The following is a 23,702-nucleotide window of genomic DNA, read 5'->3' on the forward strand; positions in this document are numbered from 1 at the left end:
ATTTTAAATAGGTGCATTATATTATTGGGAAAGGCACAGAATAGAAATTGTTGTCAGAAATCGACTTGTTACAATATTTTGATAAAAGTGCGACCACTAATGAAACAATAACTTATCGATTGATAGTGAATGATACAACCCTGTTGCTAGAAATGCACTAAATAATCGAACACATTTAGGAATACGTGTCGAAAAGAATGAAGAAAATGGAATTAAATTGGTTATTTTGTTATGTGGCTATAACATATTTATGTTATCAGGCGACAAATGCTGAAATTATTAACAAGAATGTGGAACGAGTTTTGGATTTGTCATCACAACTCGTGAAGACAACATATAAAATAACAGCTGAGGAGACAACCGGCAAACCCATCAAGGAATATGTGTTTATTGTAACCGAGCCAAATATGTCATTTATTTCGGCTAAGGATGGTTTAAATAAGAAAGTGGAAATCCAACAGATAAAAGAAAGTGGAAGCAATCAGAATTCTTACAAGCTGACTTTTAGCGCTGCTTCATCCAAGCAAAGTGTCGTCATAGAGACAGTCTCCACCAAAAATATACTGCCACATCCATCAGAAATTAAACAAAATGATAAGCAATTGGTGAAATATGTTGGAAAGATTCATCTTTACTCAAAGTATCCAACAACTACACAGAAAACCAACGTAATTCTCAGTTCATCCAATATATTGTCGCACACTCTGGCAAAACCGTTTGCCGTATCATCCAATAAGATAAGTTTTGGACCATTTGAGAATATTCCAGGTTGGTTCATGTCTTAAACTCTTTCAGAACCGGTTTAGTAATTTTCAATAATATATCTTTAGCACAATCCGAAGAGGAGCTTGTTCTGCACTATGAGAATCAGTCGCCCTTCCTGACCGTTAATACCCTGGAACGCACAATTGAAGTGTCGCATTGGGGCAACATAGCCGTTAAGGAGGCCATTCAAATGACGCACTCTGGTGCTAAGCTCAAAGGATCATTTTCTCGCTACGATTTCCAAAAGGATGGTCGCTCCGGACAGTCGGCTGTCAAGTCGTATAAAACCTATTTACCAGCAGCCGCTAATGGTGTCTATTATCGTGACACTAATGGTAACATTTCCACATCCAATATGCATTCAATGCGCGACTTTGTTGATCTCGAATTACGTCCGAGATTCCCATTATTTGGTGGCTGGAAAACGCAATATACTCTCGGTTACAATGTTCCCTCGTACGAGTATCTATTCAGCTCGGGCAACAAATACGTTTTAAAGATGCATCTGATTGATCACATTCACGATAATATGTTGATCGATGAGGCCGTCATCAACATCATTTTACCAGAGGGCTCTACAAATATTGAGCTAGTAACTCCATATAGCGTTAAGCGTCATCAAAATGATTTAATGTATACTTATCTGGATACTGTCGGACGTCCCGTTATCTCCTTCTCAAAACAGAATTTGGTGGAGAATCATATTTCCGACTTTACTCTGAAGTACTCATTCTCAAAGATGTCCTTGCTGCAGGAACCATTGTTGGTCATTGCTTTCATTTATATTATATTCTTATTCACTATTGTCTTTCTGCGATTGGATCTGTCCATAACATCTCATTCCCACAAAGATTAGTGCTATCTATATATACAAAAATAATCTGTAAATGTGAACTTTTCAATTTACCGAAAAGCAAATAAAAACGCAGTTTAATAATATTTTTTGGCTCTGATTATTAAACATTCGATTTGCATTTAATTAAATAAAGGCAGAAATTTTCTAAATACAATGTAATGATCGAATTTTTGTTTATAATAAAAACGACATTAAGCAAATCACAAAACTGCTTTCAATTATAATTGTTTCTGTTAATTTTAAAAGGAAGAATTCACTTAAAAGTCCAATTGAAACAAAATGAACTCAATATCATTTGTCACTTCTCTTAAATCTATTCTGTTCGGCAGTCAGTTGGCTAATAATCAAAATTTATTTCATTTAAAAAAAGAATTGTACACATTATAAATTAAAAAGTTTTATTGTAAAAAATAACAATAGTTTATTTCGATTACTTAATGTTAGCGGTTATTTCTATGTAGTTAAATCAATGGAAATTATTCGGCCAGACGAATATGATTGCTGAACAGCTGAATGATTATCTAAAGTAATTGCATCCTCAGTTTGATTAATGTCTTTTCTGTCTGAACTCCAATCCGAAACACCAGTCACCAATTTTTTGGGTAAATTACAATTCTCCTGGTTATGGGACTGTGAAAATGTGTTGTTGTTTGTTGTTGTATGATTCAGTGCTTTAGCCGTAGAACTATTTGATGCAAGACTAAATCGATTCAATACTGAGTTAGTCTTATAATTTGAAAATATATATACGGATTGTTGCAATGGTTTCAGCGAATTATCGTCGCTTGTTTGCGAATAACTGGACAGTGTTGTGCATTCCGAACTTTCCATTAAATGATGATTTTGTTGCCTGTCATCATTCTTATGCGATAATGCAATTATTGCATAGGTCTCTGAATTGAGAATTTTAGGTGTCACTATCGCCGGGGGGGTGTTGTGATCGTCATCATCATTATCGTCTTCTGAGGAACACAAATCAATTGTATCGACAAGAACTTCGCTTGACGGTGAAATTCTCCATTGGGAATTTAGTGAAGTATCGCGAGTTAATCTAATATTAAGTTTACTATTAGTTACATTTACAGGTAATTGCTCTCCAATATTCTCAGTCAATTTTTTTAATCTGACCGAAATTGGACGGCACTGTTTAATCAACGGCGAATTGAGGAACAAAAAGTTCTGTGTTGTATCTCTTCGTTGCAAAAATTGACGACGCGGAAATGCATAAATATGTGAACTATTCTCTTGCATTTTTTTGAATGTAACATGCACATTACTTGGATTTGGTTTCTTTTCAAATATTTTACAATATTTGTAGCTAGGCTTAACGATTAATGGTGTGTAACAGAAGCGATCCAAACGCTCTTGTCTCTCAAACACATATTCCGATGATATTGCCTGTTTCACTGTCTTCAGTAATTTCTGACCAGCTGGAGACGATATTGGGATAAATGAACATCTGTTGAGGGAAGGCACAGCTCGATTCCTTCGTGCTGATATGCGTTTATTTCGATTTGATGTCACGATTACAGTTTCTTCATTGTGCGAATTTACTCCTTGCGTTTTCTTTGTACAATTCGAATCGGGTTCATTTGATTTCAGATTGAAATTTAGCAGGAATGCATTTCGTAATTCCGTATTCTCATTTTTACTTTCAAGTTTACTTTCTGGTTCCGGAGAGTCACATAATATAACATCATCCTCAATATTACATATTTTTTCATGTTCCTGCAATAACATACAAAAAATTCAACTTTTTAATATCATAAATACAAATATTTATAAGAATATCATTTGCACTAAAAACAGGATTCCAATACACATAACATAAATGCTTAAGTGTATCGCTTTAATAATTCGATGGAAGAACTAGGTATCTATAACTATATAAAGTTCATAGTAAAAATAAAATAAAAAGTTCAAGTAAAATAGAATTAAAAAAAAAATTATCGAGTTAAAGAAATTGATAATTGCTTTTGCGAAAATCGATTTTACAATACTTATATATGTAATTGAATCTAATAATTCCAATATCCCAGGGAATCAAAAAAAAATGTAACAGTTTTGATACAAATGTAAAAAATATAATAGCAAATTTGAATACAAAAATAAAAGTTTGCTTGCAAAATATGTAGTTTTTGAGCAGTGGTGCCAAAAACGCGACTTTTTAGCAAAAATGTCTAATAAATGAATATTATATAGATTGTTGTAGAGCTTTTAAATCAGACTTACCAGAATGGCTTCCTTGGAGTATAGTTCAGCATCACAGTTATCGCAAAGATAAATATCGAACGGTGGTGGTTCGACCATCATATATTGTGAATCATCACCATGAGTATCGGTTTTACTGTTATGATTTAACAAACATTTTCTATTTTTTTGCTGTCGATCATAGGACTAGAAAAAAATAAATGTTTTACTTTGGTCAATATATAGGTACTCAGTGAAGCAAAATTCGTTTCGGTGGCCATCTAATCCATATACAAATATTTAATACTCCGATGAGATCAAATTGAGCAGCCGGAAAAGGGATTGGCGTTGCCCAACAATGTTTTAGCTTTTCAAAATATTGCAAGGCATTAGCTGAATAGATATTAAACATTTTGCGTGGGGCTAACGACTTATCTCATCTGAGCACCAAACTAAAATTAAGTTATCTTACCATGTTTTCATTCCGAAACGTCACCAGTAGTTTATTATTTCTTCTATCGTACAAGGATGTAGTTGAGTTATAGTTGTTGATAAACCTTAAGCTTGCGTGCTCGTACGCCGCCAAATCATTACAGAATCGTAATAAAAATAGGCTTTTATGAAACTGATAACAAATAACTACAATTTCCTTCATTTTTTCCATCCAATTCTGTAAGCATATAAATAGTTAGACAGAACAATTTAAGGACCACGTAAACTGGTTCGATAAAAACTTACGCCAAAAAAGTGTTTTGGCTTTTTCAGGGGAATGCCAAAAGGCGCATTTTCTGGCCACCATTCCGGCTCGCTGCAGTCTATTTTCTTTGGCAAATTTATGTGTCCCAAAGAACATTGCACCATAAATGGTATAAAATTTTCCAGTTGAGACTCGGTAATCTTCTCCAGGGAAGTCGGATACCCATTTGCAAACAAAAGCGGCAGATTGGATATCATATTTTGTTGCGATTTGTCCGTTTCGTCCATTGCCACTAAAATTATAAGATAAATACAATCAAAATTAAGGACATCTCTTATTTTTGGAATAATCTTAGCTACAAAAAAACATCTATATCTTTTCTTTTCTAATGAAATAACAGCCCTGTGGGATTTAAGGCGATTTGGTGAGACAAATCTATAAATATTTCTTAAGGAAATGTAGGGATCAAATATTTATAGGTACATATATACGGTTCGAAACGACTTCCACTTGCGATACGATCCCTGCTTATTTCTGCAAATAATTCATTTTACTTCATTTTAGAATGGTTTTAAATGCGAAGGCGGGACTTCAACTTTTTACTTCAAATTCTTTAATTCTTGAACAACGCTTATTCGGTACAAGGACTTCGTAGCATCGCAGAACGGTGTCGACTCTTCAAAATCATTCTTTAACTGGGCATTTTATTCAATGACAGACTTTATATAATATTTTGGACCACCTCCGTTGTAAGAATAAAAAAAAAGATTATCATAATACATACGTAAAGCGTTTTTTTTGACATGGCACGACGTCCTATAGGTATTGTCTTTCAAAATAATCTTTAAATAAGTATTTAAATATGTTTCGGTCAAAAACTCGCAAATTATCAACAAAACAATTTAGCATAGCTCAAAAAAAGAAGAAGACAACACACAAAGCACATAGTTTGGGGTTTTTTTCAGAGTTCCTTATCGCCTTCGGTGTGTATCGATAATCTTTCATATTACGATCTGAAATTTGCGGCAAACTGTCTTCACTATGATCAATTACTAATTGCACTTAGGAGCTAATTGTCTGTTAGCAAAACTTGTAATGAAAAATGTCAGGATCAGTGTGTAATTTTCCCGGAGTTCAGATCTTGGAATAAATTAAATTCGAAACTCAAATTTTATGAATAACTATTAAGTTTGCTGTTAAAAAAATTTGGTTATTTGTTTAGCTCTTTTTCTTTGCAATCTCAGCTATACTTTTTTCATCAGAAACAGCTATTTTTTCCCTAAAATGTAGGCAGCCCTGATTCCAAGTGATCCGTCGATATGGAAACAAGCCTGAAGCTGGAAATGATTTGGCTTGCATTCAAATGGAGTGGCTTAGAAAGTATCCATTAAAACAAACGATCGATTTCCCAGTAGCATAACCATCAATTCCATAACATATAAGATTTAGCGTCGTAATTTTGTCAATGTTTGCTCCTTATTTCGAATTGTAAATAGGGTCGATAGTTTTGCGTTAAGGAATGTTGATATACATATGTATATACATACATACATACATATTTACAATACATGGGTAGATATGTGTGTGTCAAAAATAAATATCTCTCTATGTACACATGTGCTTATTATCATTATGTGTATATTGTCACTATATACATAGTTATGTACAGATTAAAAAACATAGTTTTTGTTCATTTTTAGATTCACAAATGTGTTACATTGGACACTCTTGCATGTGAATTTGTACATACTTATACACACAAATATATCTCTATATATAATAAATATATATATATAATGCTGCATACGTACACATATATTCTTTTCAACACGTATATAAATCTTCCCGTTGGTTTTTTTTAAGCAATTCAAAGCGTACGCTGTTATTTATATGTCGTTTTTATTATAAAATTGGGTTTAGTTTATCCAGACACATTCGTGAATGCATACATACATATGCATGTATTCACTCATCATTTAGTTTTTCGTTACCAAGGCATTTAAAGTTACTATATTTGAAATATAAATTCCAAATTTTTGTAAACACATTAATAACTTTATCTTTATTTCGTTAAAGATTAAGAACTACAAATTAATTACATATTTTACACCGTCAATGAATTTTTTTTTATATTTTTTATAATCTGTTATCGCTTAACAATCGGAACGATGAAAATAGAACAGAATACATTTTGATGATGGACAGTTCTGCTGTTGTTATCGCAATCATGAGAGAACATCTGTTATTATGCATATACATTCCCTATTTTTCTGCTCTATACATATTGTTGAGGGACAACTTCAAGGGCGAAATTAAAATCATTTTAGATAAGAGATTACCTTAAAAATTATTTTATTGGTAGAAAACGCTTTCAAAATATTTTACTTTGCCAGGAGCTCGAGATGACGATAATAATACAGAGGCTAGCGAATTCGAGTTCTTTGACCACACTGTTGCGTCAGCTGGTTCACTGGGATAAACTCCATATAAAAAAAGCAGTGGCGAAACGAAAGATAAATAATCTCGCTTGACTTTCGCTGGTGCGGTACCCACAAAATGCATAAAAATAAGAGTTGCCAGATAAGGTGTGACGTTTTTCAACACTGTTTTTAACAGCTGATATTTCTATGTCGACCGAATAAATATATTTATTTATTTATTTTATAATGTAGACACATCACAGCTGACCCACCAATGTTACCATTCAAAATTTGGTTACTTTTTGGTGTTGCGTTGGTCACACTAATTTTCGTCGCTGAGCGTCCAAATTTATCACTTTTTCTTTTCGTCCTCACAAGCTTTAGTGAGTATTAAGCATACAGAACAGATTTGGACGAAAAAAGGCAATGGGAAATGTCATATATGTGTCTTTCTCAATCTTTTTCCTCCATTTCCTCAATTTTTTTTAAGTATTTGTCTAATATGTGAAACAGTTTTTAATAAAATATATTTCGAGACTATTTCTCTAAAAAAATTAATATTATACATAATTTGGTCTTACAGCTTGTTTTAGTCTTAGAAACTTTGTTTATCCGACGTGAGTACCTAGATAAAGCAAGCACTTACTGTTTTCACTCTAAAGGTCCGTAACGAGTAGACCAGAAAACGTTTTGGTAGGTCGAAATTTTATATAAAAATTTGGGTGCCGTAAAGAGAAAAAGAATTTGACAACTATTCCATAGAAAACTTTCCGCCCGCGAAAATTTGTGGTCTACTCGAAACTGGCCTGATTAGAGGATATCGAAAACTGTTTCATATATCGACAAAAATTTCACGTCTCGTTTCGTACGTTTTACAATCTACGCTATCTTACCGATTTAAATTTTCGATGTCAACATTTAAAATAAAGTCTGTTTTTGTCAAAGTTTTTGTAGTTGTAGTTTATATAAACAGTGTAGCAGGATGAATGCTCTGCGGGTTCTTAGAAATAATTGGAAGAAAAGTGTATTTATATCTGGATTGATGGGCTATGGCTTATCCACCTTAAAAACAAACATAGAGCAAGTAGTGTAATATTTGATTCATATGGTAGTTTTAATTTATGTTTGTATATTATTGCAGAATTAAACAATATATGAATGAATTCTCAAATGACGTTCTTCACGCTGGGCATCAACATGGTTCGCCTCAAAACGTTCTTGTGGTTATGAATCCAATCGCTAACAATAAAAAGGCCGAAAACTTGGTAAGCAATCATACATATATATTCAAATAAAGTAAATGTTCATTTATGAATTTAACGTTTTTATTGTAGTTTAAAAAGTATTGTGAGCCTGTGCTGCATTTAGCTGGATACTCGGTGGAAATACTCCGAACTAATTATATTGGCCATGCCAAAGCATATGTCGAGGAAATGAACAAGTTGCCCGATGTGATTGTTGTTGCTGGTGGAGATGGCACCAAATCTGAGGTTATAACCGGATTGCTGCGTCGTCAGGGGAATCTCTGTCCCATTTCATTCATTCCCCTCGGACGCGATAGACAACCGCATTCGAGTTTCTTTAGTTTCAGCAAACAGCATGAATTGGACTATGTGATAACTTTGAGTAAATCGCTGGTGCCGCTGTTAAAGAACCAGTCCAAGTACGAGAGTGTCATCCAATACGATGTGCTCAATAATCCCGCCGATGAAAACCCGAATCAACTGAAGCCAATCTTTGGTTTGAACGGTTTCTCCTGGGGTCTTCTAAAAGACATTGACACCAGGAAAGATAAATATTGGTATCTTGGTCCACTCAAGCATCATATTGCTGCATTTCTAAGATCATTCTCCGGCACTGTTGATTGGAATATGGATACAGATTATGTGTATACACCGCCTTGTAGTGGCTGCAGTAATTGTCGTGTCCAAAAGGAAAAGACACCCAATACGGGTTTCTTCCTGACCAAACTGGTGACAACTCAAAACGGAAACGGGGATTCCCAGGACTCCCAGATGCACATTGTAAATGATGAGTGCGCCACAAATCTGCAGGGATCCATTAAATCGAACCAAATTAACATAACGCTAAATCAAAATAGTCAAAACTTTGCCGAACTGGAAAGCAAATTCATAGATTCATTACAACCTGGCTGGGATTTTATCAAGAAAATTCCGAATATCACCAATAAGTCAATTGAACCAAATTTAATACTTAAAAGTAGAACTATTAAGCTTTATCCAGCGACAAGTAATCCGAATATATTCTATTCCATCGATGGAGAGGAATACGAACCGCGTCCCATTAAAGTATCTATTGTTCCCAATGCAATTAAAGTGTTTTGTTGAGATCTTATAATACTGCTGTTTATTTTTATTAATTATCAACAAATCATTAGTATAGCATTACACATTCACAGCAAAAATTGACAGCGATTTCCTCCCATATCCAGAGTTGTGTATAATCATTGATGAATTCATCGGATGTGATGAGAATTAGTTTGTCGCTCACATGAATACATGAACCGGGCTTTCTTCGCAACACTTTAATGGTAAAGGATTTGGGCTTGCAATTGAAATGGCCGTACCAACATTTCTTGGCAATACATTCAATCGAACGAATGTAGCGTGGAAAGTAATTCAAACCCAAGTCGATCCAGTTTATGATTGAAGAGCATTCCCAAGGACGGGTCTTGAACATATCATGTTTAGCTGGTCCACTGCCCTCAAATATATTCCTAACATGAATTGTTTTCTTCTTCAGTGAGTCTTCCTCCTTCTTCTCGAAATATGTGAAATGGTTAGTATCCCAAGCGGGAAAACTTCCCAATGAAAGTACATCATCGTCGGCATAGAATGGAATATCAACTGAAGATCTTTTGGATCCAAATTTCGATTGATCCTCTTTAGGTCCATTTCCTCCTCCTCCTCCGCCAGGTGGTTCAATACTCATATAGCGTGGATTGTAGGCTTGGCCCAAAATCAGGCTAAGCGACTTTGGTGATAGTTCCGCACAATAATCCTCCAGTGCCGGACTACACATAAATCCTGCTGTGCAGTATAACTCGCAGATCCAAAACAAACTCAAATTCCTATGGGATACAATAATACCCATTTTGATAAAACAATATCTGTCTACATCTGTATAATGAAAGAAAGGTTACTCTTAAATTAAATTTATTTATACTACAACTGGTTCTTACATATTCAAAACAATTTAATAAACCGCAACAAATACAAACTTTATTTAGGTATGGGAAAACTTTCAAACTCTAAGCTCGGTACGCAGCTCAATCTGTACAAAAAATATTCATTACTACAAATGGAAACAATTTAAATTATTATATGATTTGAAATTGCAATAGGAATAAAAGTTCGTCCTAATTGTGCATGCCGACATTTCATATATTGAATAAGAACACAGTTCAGTGAGGGAAGTGATTTAAAACCACTTTGGTTTAATCAGCTTTAGCTCCTTATAAACATGGCAGCTACTGCAGGCTTTATTAATTGATTTTAAGAACTACAAAATTTTTAACACCATAATAAAGTATTTCATGAAACATATTTAAGTGTGATTTAGTTTTGCCATCAGGTGCTCAAGACAAGACTCCCAGGACACACTTAAAGAATTAATGAAAGCATTTTTTGTTTATAAATAATTTTTTTTAGCATTCGTTCCGTTAATTTTACTTTTCGCTTGCCAATCAGCTCTGCAGTCAGGCTGCCAGCTGTTCACTTGGCTAAATCCAATCAGTGCGTTAACAGCGTTCTAATTTGCTTCAGGAGATTCCCTAGTGTTCTTTCATCATGATATCGTTTAACTCGTGAAATATCGATTAATTTAATATTAAAAGTGACAACACAAAATGTCATTTTCGATAAATATTGTGTATGTGACAGCTTTGCTCATCACTAATATATTTGGATTGTCATCATTCAACAACCAACAAAATACGCCGACGATTTTTCTAAAAAATGGTATAAAGTACAAAATGCATTTGTGCAACATTATGAAATTTAACATTTTATTTATTTATGCAGTTTCGCAATCAATATGATAGTGATGTCACAGTGTGGAGCCCTCAGGGTCGACTGCATCAGGTTGAGTACGCCATGGCGGCTGTCAAACTTGGAACCGCAACCGTGGGCCTAAAGACGCGTGACTATGCGGTTTTGGTTGCACTGTGCAAGCCGGCTTCCGAGCTGTCTGCATCCCAGAGGAAAATAATTCCGATTGACGATCATCTGGGTATATCAATTGCTGGCATTACGGCTGACGCACGAGTTCTAAGCAAGTACTTGCGATCGGAGTGTTTGAGCTATAAGCATTCCTATGGATCGACATACCCTGTGTCTCGATTGATCACCAATTTGGGCAACAAAATGCAGTCCACCACTCAGAGATATGATCGTCGGCCATATGGCGTGGGATTACTGCTGGCTGGTTACGATGAGAAGGGACCTCACATCTATAAGGTGGAACCCTCGGCGAATTTCTTCAATTGCAAAGCAATGACCATCGGATCACGTTCCCAGAGTGCTCGCACTTATTTGGAGCGTCACTTGTCCACATTTAATGCCTGCTCCAAGGATGATATCATTTGCCATGGCATTCACGCTATTCGCAGCACATTGCCGAACGATGAGCTCGTTTCCAAAGATGATGGCGGCTCTCAATTGGTATTTTACTTGATTTTCATTTGATTTACATATTTTAACACACTTTTTTTTCAAGAATATCAATGTTGCAATTGTTGGCAAAGATCAGCCATTTAAGATACTGTCGGATGAGGAGAATCTGAAATATTTGGAAATGGCCAAGCAACGAGGTGCAGCAATTGTGGTAACCAAGTCAGACGAGGATGATGACACGCCATCTACTGGCGATAGTCAGGAACCTTCGACTTCTCGTGATCCACAAGTCGCAGTTGCCACCATGGAGAATCCTTAAAATATATAATGTTTAGTCTTTGTAAGCATCTAATAAAGGTGACTGAAATATTATACATAGTCCAACTATCATTTTACTCTGCATATATATTAGATAATAATGTTTAGGGAATAACACCGGAACTGGTACCGAAGCCGTAACCTATATTGTTTCGGTTTGATTCCCTGGTAATGTTTATTATCTTGGAAGCGTCTGGGATCTGTTTTAAAAAGTATGAGTTTAAAAATTCGTCATTCGAAAGGGAATTCAACAATTTCTTCACAAAACTCGGGAATTCATTAAGATTCTTACTAAAATTAGTTGATATTTTTTTATTTCTCTATATCTATGTTATTTACTTATATCGATTTTTCTTTTTATTAAAATTATTTTTTGCGCGCCCCATGGCGCCACGAAGGAGTTTTTCCGCTGGCTGTGTTGAGTCAACTAGTTGAATGGCTTCTGAAATGTATTCAAATAATATTAGTACAAGTATGAAATAGATTAAATGTATATATTAAAATATATTTACCTAAGAGAGCCGAAAGAAAAGATTCATATGAATTTAAACTCTTTTTGTTGCTGACTCCATTTATATTGTGATCGAAAATTATCTTTTCTATCATAATACTTTTTAATGATTTTGATAGTACGTTTTCGCTGAGCAAACTTTTCATAATATTTACCTGCGAACAACATAAAATTAGTTTATTTATTAAATATTTGGATATTAGAAAAAATTAACAATATTTATGCTGTCTGTTTTTAGAGATATATAGATAGATTATGTTATAGTTAGCTTTCCTGAACTTACATATGTTTCCTTATTTGCCGGTGTAATGTCGTCCTCAATCCTCATCAGATCCTTTTCAGATCTGATGGGGAACGGGAATCTCACCGTCTCGGGTTCTTCTTCATTCAACTCGGGAATCTCTACGCTTTGCGGTGTTTTCTCCTCGTTCATCTGCATCAGTTCCAGTTCAGATCTGAGAGGAAATGTTGATTCCAGATCCTCGCACTTGTTCTGATTCCGCTTAAGGAGTAGCTTTATATACGCCGTTTGGGATTCCACAGCCTCGGTAAGAACAAACAGTTCCGTCCTCATGTCATCCATTGCATTCTTCAGAAATGTCACCATCTCCCGCAAATCTCTATTTTCTATTTGCTCTAAATGAATATTTCCTTGATTCTTTTCTAGACACTCAGCTTCTCTTCGGCTTCGCTTAGCAGCTCTTATTTTCTCGCGTAATACTTCCCTTTCCCTCTTGATTATATGTCTTACATTAACCATTTTAGTGAATATTTAATATCTTTGTCTGGCTTAAGTGTCAGATTTGGGTTGTTTTAATTATAATTTTTATTTTTTTAATATTTTAAAAAATTGAAAGAGAAAATATACATAAACATTATTAGTAAAATCAATTATAAATATCACATCAAACATATGTACATAAAAAAGCATTTGTTTTTAAACTATTTAAGGTCGAATAAATTTTAATACTACTATTTTGAACGCAGCTGTTAAATGCCAAACAATAGTATTATTAGAGTTTTTTAATTTAAATAGTTTAAAGGTAATTAAAAAAAGAATGTTTCTTGATAACGTTAAAACTTTCTATGACTCTATATTTTTGACCGCCACTGTAGATTCGATTTATGGGCAAAGGCGGTACTATTTATTTAAACACAGCTGAACACAGGGGAATTGATTTGCACGGGTTTGCACTGTTTGCTTTGTTATTAAATTGCAAGGTTGTACAACAATAATAATATTATACGTGCATGAAAGCTTTTGGTCACATTTTGTGCATAAAACTAATTAAAGTTATACCTTCTGTCACATGAAATCTTGCGATTGTATCAATTCAATTTGCTTGAGTGCATTTAACTCTCACTAAACTTAATTGGGGATGTGAAAAAACAATACAATTTGTGATGTGCAAAGCAGCGAATAATCGATTTTTGTCAAATGCGATGTTTCCGACTTTCATTCGATGTGAAGTTTTCGATTTATCGATGAATGGTTTCCAATTTACATTAGTACTATTTGTCTGCGAATTCTAAACCTGGTTTCCGTTGCTATTTTTTTTATATCCCTGTTTTAAGTTTACTCGAAATTTTATTAATTTCTTTTTTACTTGTTGCTATCAATACGACTACCGAGTACCTCACCGTCGAGCTCGCCCGACTGTAGCGTTCTTGTTTGTTTATTTAATTCTCGCGATATAAAACCATATTAGCCGGATTTCGACTATTGACATTTCGCCACTTGCTGTATGCTGTTACTAAATCGCATGCAAACACCCATTGATGCCCCCCTCCCACTTTGTGTTTAATAGCCATTATCGATTGTTTATTGCAACTTTAAAACTTTGTTACTTTACAATTAACAAAAGCGCAAGTTGAACCCAAACGGACTTTAATCAAAAACGTTGCATTAGCACAATTTTCATCGATTCTCCAACAGTGGGGGTAAGTTTTGCAAACACAAATATCGATTAGCATTTAATGCAGTTTGAGTGTGGGGACGGATCAGACATATGTATGTAAATTAAACCATTAAACAACTTAGAGCTGTCGATTTAAGTAAACAACGGTGAATGTTCTGAAATCGGTGACAATTTGATAGATTTTGGCATCTTTGAAAATGAATTCGATTATAAAAGTTTTCTTATATAGTTTTACGAAAGATCTCCTCGCAGATCTCGTTTAAATTAAATACAAAAACAACCTTGTGTAAAAATTCAAGTTCAACTTTCAAGCTTTTGCGGTTTTTGCTGTGCATTGTCGGCACAAATACAGCATATCAAGTAAATATTTTGACAACGAAATCAATTCTGATATTTATTAATATGGATATTTTTCTTTTATTTTCTAAAACAATTAAAACAAAATATATTAAAAATTAATTTTTTATTTATTTAGATTTTTTGTTGTCACAATAATTATTTAACATACTGTATTTGAAATTGACAATTACATTGAGATTTATATGTATATGCATAGGTGTTTACATATGTATACTCCATATTTATAAAATTGATTGATTGCTTTCATTATCGAAATGGAAAGGAAAGCTTACGATGTACATATGTATGTATGTACCTACATGTGAATGTATTTTCTTACTTAGAATTGGAAACGACGGAAACAAGTGGTGAAATAACTTCTAAAAACGAACTAGTATATAAAATAATTAGGAATAATATTACATACGTTTGTATGTATGTATGTACAAGCAACTCTAAAAAGGTAGAGTTGTAAATCAGTTTGCCTTTTCACTGAATAAATAAAAACAACACTGCATATGTGAGTACACGAATATACAACATGTGAGCCAAAACATTCAATCTACATTTCCACACACAAACATATGTACGTAGCGGCACGCACTTGTCGCATTCTCTTTTTATTTGTATCAAATGCAGTAAATATACATGTATGTGTACAAATCTTTGTAATTTAACACCAAAGTATGTAACTCAGTCATCTGTACATACATTTATAAATTTAAACGCTCATCTGTATGTATGTTCGTACGTTCACACGCACTAAATTCAAAGCGACGCACACATGTTCACGTATATGTAAGTGAATTTGTATGTACTTCTATGTACGTACACAGTTCAGTTGAGAATTGTTATCAAAGTAAAATATGATGCGGAAGTGTTTCAATTCCGAAACAGTTCAAGATACGTGGAAATGAATTTAATGCTATTCACGAAGCGATAAATTTTATGCTTTCAGTTGACGGAAGAAAATTCTTTATAAATAATATTATATAATGTTAAACTTTGCTAATTTACATTTAATTCCTTCAAAATATGCTGAAAAAGGTATTAAATCGTGCTACAAAACTTAAAGAAAAAGAATATTGATATCTGTACACAATAAAATACACTACTCCGCGATTAAGTTATCTGATCATGTTAAGATAAATTGTAAAAATGTGTATGAGATAGAAACGAAACGGCTTACAATTCTATATTTCGTTCGTTCCGCTTTATTTGAAAAATGCATTGTGACAATCGATAAATATTGGATAAATTTTTTTAAATTAAATTTATCGAACCATATGCGCGGTTGAATTCAACGGCGTTAACTTTATATTAGGAGATGTTGCGATCTGCGTACCGCAATCGAATTTTTCGTACAACGTTGATTGTGTTTCTAAAGATAATAATTAAAATTTTATTTTTTGCAGAACTTCTTACTTATGAAACGGACAAGTATTGCACCAACATAATGTATTCTGGACCAATTAAAAAAGCACGACCGATTTCAAATCGGTCAAGTCTTGGAGGTAAGTTTCTATGTACATTTTTCGCATTTTTGTATGTTTTTATAGAAACATTAATTACTGCTTTTATTTTTATGTTTGCTAATTTTAATTGCAGATAAAATTCCCGCGAGAGTGGTTTTATATTTCCTATCCTGGTCTGGGTTTCTAGTATCGTTCATGATGCGTAATGACATGAATATTGCATTGGTTGCAATGATTACAAATGGCAACGATACGCAATATCAGAACAATAACCATTCCTATGATTTAAATATGGTAATTCTCAACTTTTAAGTAATTAGTAATGATATTGGAATACAACGAAATATCGAAAACTTGATTTACGCGAATGCGGTATTTTAGTACTTTAACTCGTTCAATTTTTTTTTGATGATCTATCGAGTTGATTTAATTCATTTTACCGAAAATCGGTATCTTACTGGAGCTTGTATTAATTCTTCGTTATATCGACAACTCGATTTATTTCCTTTTTTTGTTGTCGATTTAAAATTTCGATATAAAAGTAGATTTTAAGCTTAAACTCATATCGTTAGTAATTTCCATTATAGAAATGACGTTAATGTTTTATTACTATATCTATTACAGGGCGGTGCAACAGCGGACCAGACATCTATAATTAAATCTGTGATAATCGGCTCATTCTACTGTTGGTATGTGCTATCCCAAGTCGTCGGTGGAATCGCGACCCAAGCGCTGGGAACAAAGTGGGTGTTCGGATGGTCGCAGCTGGCAACGGCGTTATGCAGTCTGCTAATGCCATTGGCAGCAGAAGTCCATTATGCAGTGGTGATCGTTTTACGCTCAATTCAGGGATTCGCTTCGGGTTTAACTTGGCCGGCGATGTACGCAATGGTTGGATACTGGATACCGTTGTCGGAGCGTTCGCGATTCATGTCAAGCTTTCAAGGATTTAGTATCGGAATTGGATTAACATATCCGTTGTGTGGTTTTATTATAACCACGGTCGGATGGCCATTTGTTTTTTATACAACTGGTCTACTGGGTGTTGGATGGTGCATTTTGTGGTATACTTTGGCCTACAACACACCTAGGGAACATCCTCGAATAACTAAAGAGGAGTTAAACTATATTGAGCAGAATGTCGGTGAAGATGTTTTAACTTCAGTCACGGTTAAAGTTCCATGGATACAGATATTCACATCTCTGCCCGTTTGGGCAGTTGCAATTACAACATTCGGTCGAATATTTGTACATTATGTATTTATAACGAGTGGTCCGACATTTATGAATGACATACTTAAGTTTAAGTTCTCAACCAATGGACTTTTGTCGGGAATGCCATTCCTTTGCTCATATGTATCTTCTGTATTCTTTTGTTATATTGCCGATAAGCTCTTATTGAATAATGTCTTAAGCCTAACTAATGTAAGAAAACTATTCACTGCTCTCTCGCAAATTGTTCCAGGAGTCCTAATTCTATTTATTGGCTACATAGATAATATTGTAATTCTGTTGATAGTCTGGTTTACAGCTGTAATCTTTATAACGGCATCCTATGCGGGAGCAATGGCCAATATTATAGATCTTGCACCAAATTATGGACATTCTGGAGCAGTATTAGCATTCTGTCAAACAATTCATATGTCAGCATCCTTCATCTCGCCATTGACCGCTGGATATGTTGTTACCATAAAGGTAATCTTTTTTTTTTCAATTTCATTAATTCAAGTATAATTTTTTCTCTTTACTTTTTAGGACTCTATCGATCAATGGCGAATATTTTTTGAAATCTCAGGAATTATTGCTGTGGTGACTTACTTCTTTTATCAGTGGTTTGGTTCCGCAGAAATACAACCTTGGAATGCCTTACGGTCGATTAATGATTCGCCAGATGAGGAGTCAAAGATGTTTCCTAAAGAAAACGGAAAAACTGAGTACATTCCCAAATCTAAATAAGCAAAGGAAACCAACTATTATTTGTAAATAGGATTACGTTATGTTGTTAACTAGATTGATACCTTTGACACTATTGATATAAGGTTGTAGATACTGTTGGTTGGGACTAACATTCTAAATTTTTTGGAGTAGAAATAGAAAATTCTACTAAATATAAAATTTTTTCCTATTTCTAGAACAATATAAACTTTCTTTGAATTATATACCAATGATGATCATTTAAAAAATAAATGTTATAAAATGTATCTTATACATATTCACAGCATCATGCAAAATTTTGAATTACCCTCCTGAATTCGATAGATTTTTATGAAAACATCTCCGATAGATTTTAAATCAAAGCTATCGAATGTTAATACAACAACAAACATTAATCCCATCTTTAAACTATTTAATTTTCAAAAGAGCTTAGCAATATTTAATCCCTTAAGTTTCTTAACATATTAAATTATGCAAAAAAAATCGAACAAATCAGTAGCATAAAAACATCGATGCTTTTTCGAATCACAACGATATCGATAGCAAATCAGCTGATTTCACTACTCTAGTTTAATTACATGAACGTGTTTATATAGAAACTAAGTTTTGCGTAAGCATATTTTAATAGTTAAATAACATACTTCTATTATTATTAAGGTAACTTAACATGTAAACTACATACATGTATATTGCGATTAACTCGTTAAATGTTCAGCTCAGAAAAGAGCGCAACGAATATGTTTGTGAAAACAAAATAGATGCATGCATAACATGCATATGAATGTGTTTATTTACATATAAAACATAATTTGATATGAAAGACTCCAAAAACTGTGCATATGCTCAACATAAGATTCGATTATAATGCGTATTGAGTATCGGAAACCCGACTTAAAAATGTGGAAGTCTTTAAATTTTGCCGGTTTCTGTGAAGCTGCATACATACAGTGGCTCTCAGCTTATTTGATCCACTACTCTGCTACTACTGCAAACATTAAATTAATTTATGTTTTAGCTGGAAGGAGATAAAAATAAACTTTAAACGCAGAAGAAATATAAGAAAGATTGGGTTTTATAAAGAACTTATTACAGCTTTTCATATTAACGACAAAAATATTATTTTAAATAAATATATAATTAAATAATATTTTGATATAAATAATAAAATACAAACAAATCTAGTTACTAAAAAATTTGTTAATTATAATTGTTAATTGTAGATAAATTATAAATATTTGATTTTATTATAATGCATGTTTAAATCGTCTTTCAGGATAAGATGGCCTGGGGTGAACTTATCGCCAGTCTTTCAACAAATCCGTATTTCGGTGCCGGATTCGGTTTATTCGGAGTTGGCGCCAGTGCAGCGATACTAAGGAAGGGTCTACAAGGTGCGGTGGTTTTATTTCGTCGACATTATTTGATTACCTTGGAGGTACCCTGTAGAGATAAATCGTACCAATGGCTTTTGAAATGGATAACCATTAGAGGAGCTAAGAAGACACAACACTTGAGTGTGGAAACGACGTTCTTACAGAACGATAATGGACAGGTGAAAACGAGTTATGACTTTATACCGAGTATTGGAAAACATTTATTTCGGTATAAACGCAATTGGATTCAAGTGGAGCGGACAAGGGAGCAACAAACATTGGATTTACACATGGGAGTTCCATGGGAATCTGTTACGCTGACAGCGTTGGGAAGCAACAAGCAAATGTATTTTGAAATTCTGGAAGAAGCCCGTCAATTGGCGTTACAAGCGACAGAGGGAAAAACACTTATGTATACCGCAATGGGTTCGGAATGGAGGCCATTTGGTCATCCCCGAAGACGCAGACCGACGACTTCAGTAGTATTAGATGAAGGAATTTCCAAAAGGATCATTGCGGACTGCAACGATTTCATTGGGAATTCTTTGTGGTATACACAGCGAGGAATTCCCTATCGCAGAGGCTATTTATTATATGGACCACCTGGATGCGGTAAATCAAGCTTTATAACTGCCTTGGCCGGAGAATTAGAGTATGGCATCTGCTTGCTAAACTTATCGGAACGGGGACTTACAGATGATAGACTGAATCACCTATTAAATGTCGCCCCAGAGCAAACGATAATATTACTCGAAGATATTGATGCTGCATTTGTTTCTCGAGAATCAACGTTACAGCAAAAATCTGCTTACGATGGCTTAAACCGTATAACATTTAGCGGATTGTTAAACTGCCTTGATGGCGTTGCTTCCACCGAAGCACGTATCGTTTTTATGACTACGAATTACTTAGATCGCTTAGATCCCGCCCTAATTAGACCCGGCCGAATTGATTTAAAGGAATACATCGGTTATTGCAGTCAATATCAGCTCGAACAAATGTTTCGACAATTTTTTGGAGATCAGGCAAAGTCAGCATCTACAGAATTCGCTCAACGAATTATTGATACCGGCCGTACAGTGAGTCCGGCGCAAATCCAAGGTTTTTTCATGAAACACAAAATGTCGCCACCGCAAGTTGTGGTCGACAGTTGCCAAAGTATTTGGGAAGACGATCCGAAGTAACTGTTAATTTTAATTAATACAATTTTATTATTTAAATTGTTTTATTACCCAAATGTTGTGTACAAAAATAAATTTGTAAATTAAAACTGAAAACATATGTAACTTCGATTGTTGTTTTGGTTTTTTCTTTGGCTATACATTCTGCTAAGTCTGCATATTAAAATCTAAACTTTTGAATCTTTTGGAATAATACATTTTATTTGATTTAAATTTTGGCTCTATAACCGATTTCAACATCGCCAATGGAATATATCGATGCGTCAGTGCATCAGATATTTCGAAATCGATTTAAAAATCGAAAACATCGGCATTGCATAAATCGACGTATCGATGCTCCCATAATTTTACCATCACTAATTGCAGACAATTCACTGAAGCTGTCAAAACCGCGCATTTGCAATTTGCGAACAATTGGGCCTTGAAAATGATAAATACATAAAACATTCAACTAAATAAGAAATTGAAAGTTATTTTCTTATTATGGGTAAGGAGAAGCCGAGGACACGAAGTGCGGAGACGCCCAAGTCGACGGAATGCATACCAAATAAACGTCAAAGAAAAACATTACAGAAGTGTAATGAGAATGCCAAGAAAAGTTTGGCAAAAAGTAAACAGAATTCAAAAATGTCAGGTAAAGGCAACAATTCCACCAAATCGAACAAGATCGAAAAGAAAAAGGCGTTGAAGGCTGTGCCTTTAACTGATCTGAACGATTTAAAAGAAGCCGAAGCAAAGAAAACGGCGAAAGAGGGCAAAACAAATGCATGTAACAAAAACAACAATTGTATTAATATGGAGGAGCAAGAGGAATCGAATAAAGAGTGGAAGCGCCAGGGGAAACTATTGGAGGCTCTGTGCGACGCACTTGCGGAACCGCCGGAGAAGGAGCCCGAAACCGGCTATACGCACGATGATCTCAAGCAGTTCCTGCTGAACTCGACTATAAAGGACGTGTTTCCTTTTGCCTTGGAGATAAAGAGCACCACTGCGGTGAGCAATTGATTACTTTTTACTCTTAAATATGTGTATACGTTTAGTAAACAAGGAAATAATAGAGTTGGCTCGTTTCGTTCTAAAAAGTTTAGATGAACGGGTCATCAAAATGAATGAGTGAACTTATTCAGCACATTGAACTAGAAATCGCAACCCAAAAACCTTCGCAAAAAATTGATATATCGATAAAGTACATTAAGTATTGTTATCGATAAACATGTCAATGATTGATGTTATATTATATATCAATATATATATTATATTAACAAAGTTGGTCATCTAAACTTATCGATATATTATGTTAACAGACGAAGTATTCAAATTCAAGTGTAAATTATTTTATATATGTATAATCATGTGCATATTTCTATTGCAGCTCTTTCAGCGTCTCATCAGCGCCATATACGAACTGGAGACGGTGCAGTTGGATCAACTGCTCGATCTTTATCATCTGGCTATAATAATGCAGAATTATCAACAGTTGGAGACACACATGGGCTATCGTCACGAGTTATTGGATGCTGTGGGCGAACTATCAGTTGAGCTGCAGCCAAATCATATAGAATATATAGGCATTAGTTTATGTGATCGATTGGTAATTGGCACGGGCATGAAACGCATGGAGAAAGTCGTCGATATGCACAGTTCCATCGTGCTACTGATCAAAAATAGCGATGTCAATTGTAAAATCGCCATGACAACGCTCTTGGCCACAATCTCAAAGATCGCTGGCGTGAATATCCCAGAACAGGACACTGACGTTGTGAGTAGAATATTATCAATTGTAGAATCCATACAAAAATTAATCTATTTGCAGATTAAGAAAGCTTTTGAAATGGCTAAGCTAGTGGATTGGGCGCAACTTGTGGAGTCGGGTCGTGAGGCAGATATGTTTGCGATAGTTCGCAGCTTTTCGCTAATCATAAACACCAAAGAAAATCGCAGCTCGCATCTCAATTGGCATCAGGAAATGGGCAGCGATATACACAAGTTCTTTATGACGGTATTACGCACCGTGCGCTTCTCCAGAAATTACAATTTCTTTGCCATGATGGTGAGCAATTTCCCCATTTTCATTTCTATATTTTTATTTCGTTCCATATCTTGCAGATTGAACGTTATATTGCTTTTTGTGTTGTTCGAGGGGCCACACCACGGTAAGTTTAGATTCAACAATATATTTAAAATGTAATTGAAAATCATAAATAAGGATCAATGAAAATCAAGAATCATTTTAAAAACATTGCAAAGGTTTTTTTGAAAGGTTCATATTCAATTCTTCCTTTTCTTACACATGTGCTTATTGCTTGTCGTTGATTTTTTGATTTCAACAAAAATAAGAATAATCAATATTTATGATTCCTAAAATTTAATGCTTGTAATAAATTTTCATTCTTTACAGTGCCTACTCCCAGCTATAATTTTCCAAATACGGTATTTAGCTTTTATTTTATTATAAACTGAGCTCATTATAAATGGGAATGTTTGTTTATAAAAAAAAAGGAAAACAAGAAAAACATTTTATATGGTCGCGATCTATTCTGAAATTTTCAAAACGATCGGATCTGTTTTTAATTGACATAGCATGCATGGAAAGGAAGAAGCAGCACTCTTGACTACGTTGTTTTTTTTAATTTGAATGTTTTTGATTTTTGAATTTATTTTTATTTTGTTATGTGTTCGACTCTACTGCATGTGATGTCAACAAGTGTTGAAATTTTTGCTTAGTTGTTCTTAAAGTAAGCAAAGTAAAGGACTCGCTAACCTAAAACATTTAAACAAATAAATAAATAAAGAAGTACCAAAATATAACTGAATAAATAAATACAAAAACTTTAAGTTAAATTGTGGGGCATATTTATTTTTAGTGTTCTTTTTTTTTTTAAATAAATAATTATTATGTTAACTTACGTGTTGTCTTATTAGTTTTTATTTATATCGATTATAGCATACCATCAAATCGATTAAATAAGTTGCGTGTCGATGTTTTTACAGTTCGAATCAGAATTCTAACCAAGTGTGAATTGCCTATCGATCACGATAACATACATAAGGGAACAGGAAGCCCAAATTTTAGACAGTGATTAACAAGT

At 34.2% G+C, this 23,702-nt stretch overlaps 8 protein-coding genes across 9 annotated transcripts; 5 read left to right on the forward strand and 3 right to left on the reverse strand.

Moving 5' to 3' along the window:
- Window positions 1-158: 158 nt before the first annotated feature.
- Window positions 159-1,704, forward strand: LOC117780403 (dolichyl-diphosphooligosaccharide--protein glycosyltransferase subunit 1). The gene is made up of 2 exons (XM_034616917.1): window positions 159-768; window positions 831-1,704. Exons 1-2 carry the CDS (start codon window positions 198-200, stop codon window positions 1,619-1,621), a joined length of 1,362 nt encoding a protein of 453 aa, XP_034472808.1. The 5' UTR covers window positions 159-197; the 3' UTR covers window positions 1,622-1,704.
- Window positions 1,705-3,838: 2,134 nt separating this feature from the next.
- On the reverse strand, window positions 3,839-6,611 carry LOC117779670. Its single transcript, XM_034615941.1, has 4 exons — window positions 6,320-6,611; window positions 4,550-4,800; window positions 4,284-4,481; window positions 3,839-4,018 (listed from the first exon to the last, which is right to left on the reverse strand). Exons 1-4 carry the CDS (start codon window positions 6,321-6,323, stop codon window positions 3,839-3,841), a joined length of 633 nt encoding a protein of 210 aa, XP_034471832.1. The 5' UTR covers window positions 6,324-6,611.
- Window positions 6,612-7,868: 1,257 nt separating this feature from the next.
- Window positions 7,869-9,286, forward strand: LOC117781577 (acylglycerol kinase, mitochondrial). The gene is made up of 3 exons (XM_034618348.1): window positions 7,869-8,008; window positions 8,070-8,193; window positions 8,263-9,286. The coding sequence occupies exons 1-3, from the start codon at window positions 7,911-7,913 to the stop codon at window positions 9,274-9,276; spliced, it is 1,236 nt and encodes a 411-aa protein (XP_034474239.1). The 5' UTR covers window positions 7,869-7,910; the 3' UTR covers window positions 9,277-9,286.
- LOC117781578 (protein trunk) lies at window positions 9,273-10,197 on the reverse strand. Its single transcript, XM_034618349.1, has 2 exons — window positions 10,131-10,197; window positions 9,273-10,068 (listed from the first exon to the last, which is right to left on the reverse strand). Exon 2 carries the CDS (start codon window positions 10,040-10,042, stop codon window positions 9,323-9,325), a length of 720 nt encoding a protein of 239 aa, XP_034474240.1. The 5' UTR covers window positions 10,043-10,068; window positions 10,131-10,197; the 3' UTR covers window positions 9,273-9,322.
- A 615-nt stretch (window positions 10,198-10,812) lies between these two features.
- On the forward strand, window positions 10,813-18,215 carry LOC117779673 (sialin). The gene is made up of 8 exons (XM_034615943.1): window positions 10,813-10,908; window positions 10,972-11,610; window positions 11,666-11,879; window positions 14,257-14,331; window positions 16,065-16,163; window positions 16,258-16,418; window positions 16,749-17,819; window positions 17,880-18,215. Exons 1-8 carry the CDS (start codon window positions 10,906-10,908, stop codon window positions 18,078-18,080), a joined length of 2,463 nt encoding a protein of 820 aa, XP_034471834.1. The 5' UTR covers window positions 10,813-10,905; the 3' UTR covers window positions 18,081-18,215.
- LOC117780252 lies at window positions 12,156-13,735 on the reverse strand. Its single transcript, XM_034616703.1, has 4 exons — window positions 13,692-13,735; window positions 12,675-13,176; window positions 12,393-12,546; window positions 12,156-12,322 (listed from the first exon to the last, which is right to left on the reverse strand). The coding sequence occupies exons 2-4, from the start codon at window positions 13,149-13,151 to the stop codon at window positions 12,216-12,218; spliced, it is 738 nt and encodes a 245-aa protein (XP_034472594.1). The 5' UTR covers window positions 13,152-13,176; window positions 13,692-13,735; the 3' UTR covers window positions 12,156-12,215.
- Window positions 18,216-18,580: 365 nt separating the features above from the next.
- On the forward strand, window positions 18,581-20,663 carry LOC117781989 (mitochondrial chaperone BCS1). 2 transcript variants are annotated; one of them, XM_034618887.1, is made up of 2 exons: window positions 18,581-18,669; window positions 19,333-20,663. In XM_034618887.1, the coding sequence occupies exon 2, from the start codon at window positions 19,339-19,341 to the stop codon at window positions 20,614-20,616; it is 1,278 nt and encodes a 425-aa protein (XP_034474778.1). In that variant the 5' UTR covers window positions 18,581-18,669; window positions 19,333-19,338; the 3' UTR covers window positions 20,617-20,663. The 2 variants fall into 2 exon arrangements, with proteins under 2 accessions (XP_034474778.1, XP_034474777.1); XM_034618886.1 differs by having other exon boundaries at window positions 18,632-18,716.
- Window positions 20,664-20,937: 274 nt separating this feature from the next.
- Window positions 20,938-23,352, forward strand: LOC117781945. Its single transcript, XM_034618833.1, has 5 exons — window positions 20,938-21,606; window positions 21,986-22,372; window positions 22,427-22,663; window positions 22,720-22,766; window positions 23,012-23,352. The coding sequence occupies exons 1-5, from the start codon at window positions 21,097-21,099 to the stop codon at window positions 23,028-23,030; spliced, it is 1,200 nt and encodes a 399-aa protein (XP_034474724.1). The 5' UTR covers window positions 20,938-21,096; the 3' UTR covers window positions 23,031-23,352.
- The last annotated feature ends 350 nt before the right edge of the window (window positions 23,353-23,702 follow it).

The sequence above is a fragment of the Drosophila innubila genome (genome assembly GCF_004354385.1).
Source record: "Drosophila innubila isolate TH190305 chromosome 2L unlocalized genomic scaffold, UK_Dinn_1.0 4_B_2L, whole genome shotgun sequence".
Lineage (NCBI taxonomy): Eukaryota > Metazoa > Arthropoda > Insecta > Diptera > Drosophilidae > Drosophila > Drosophila innubila.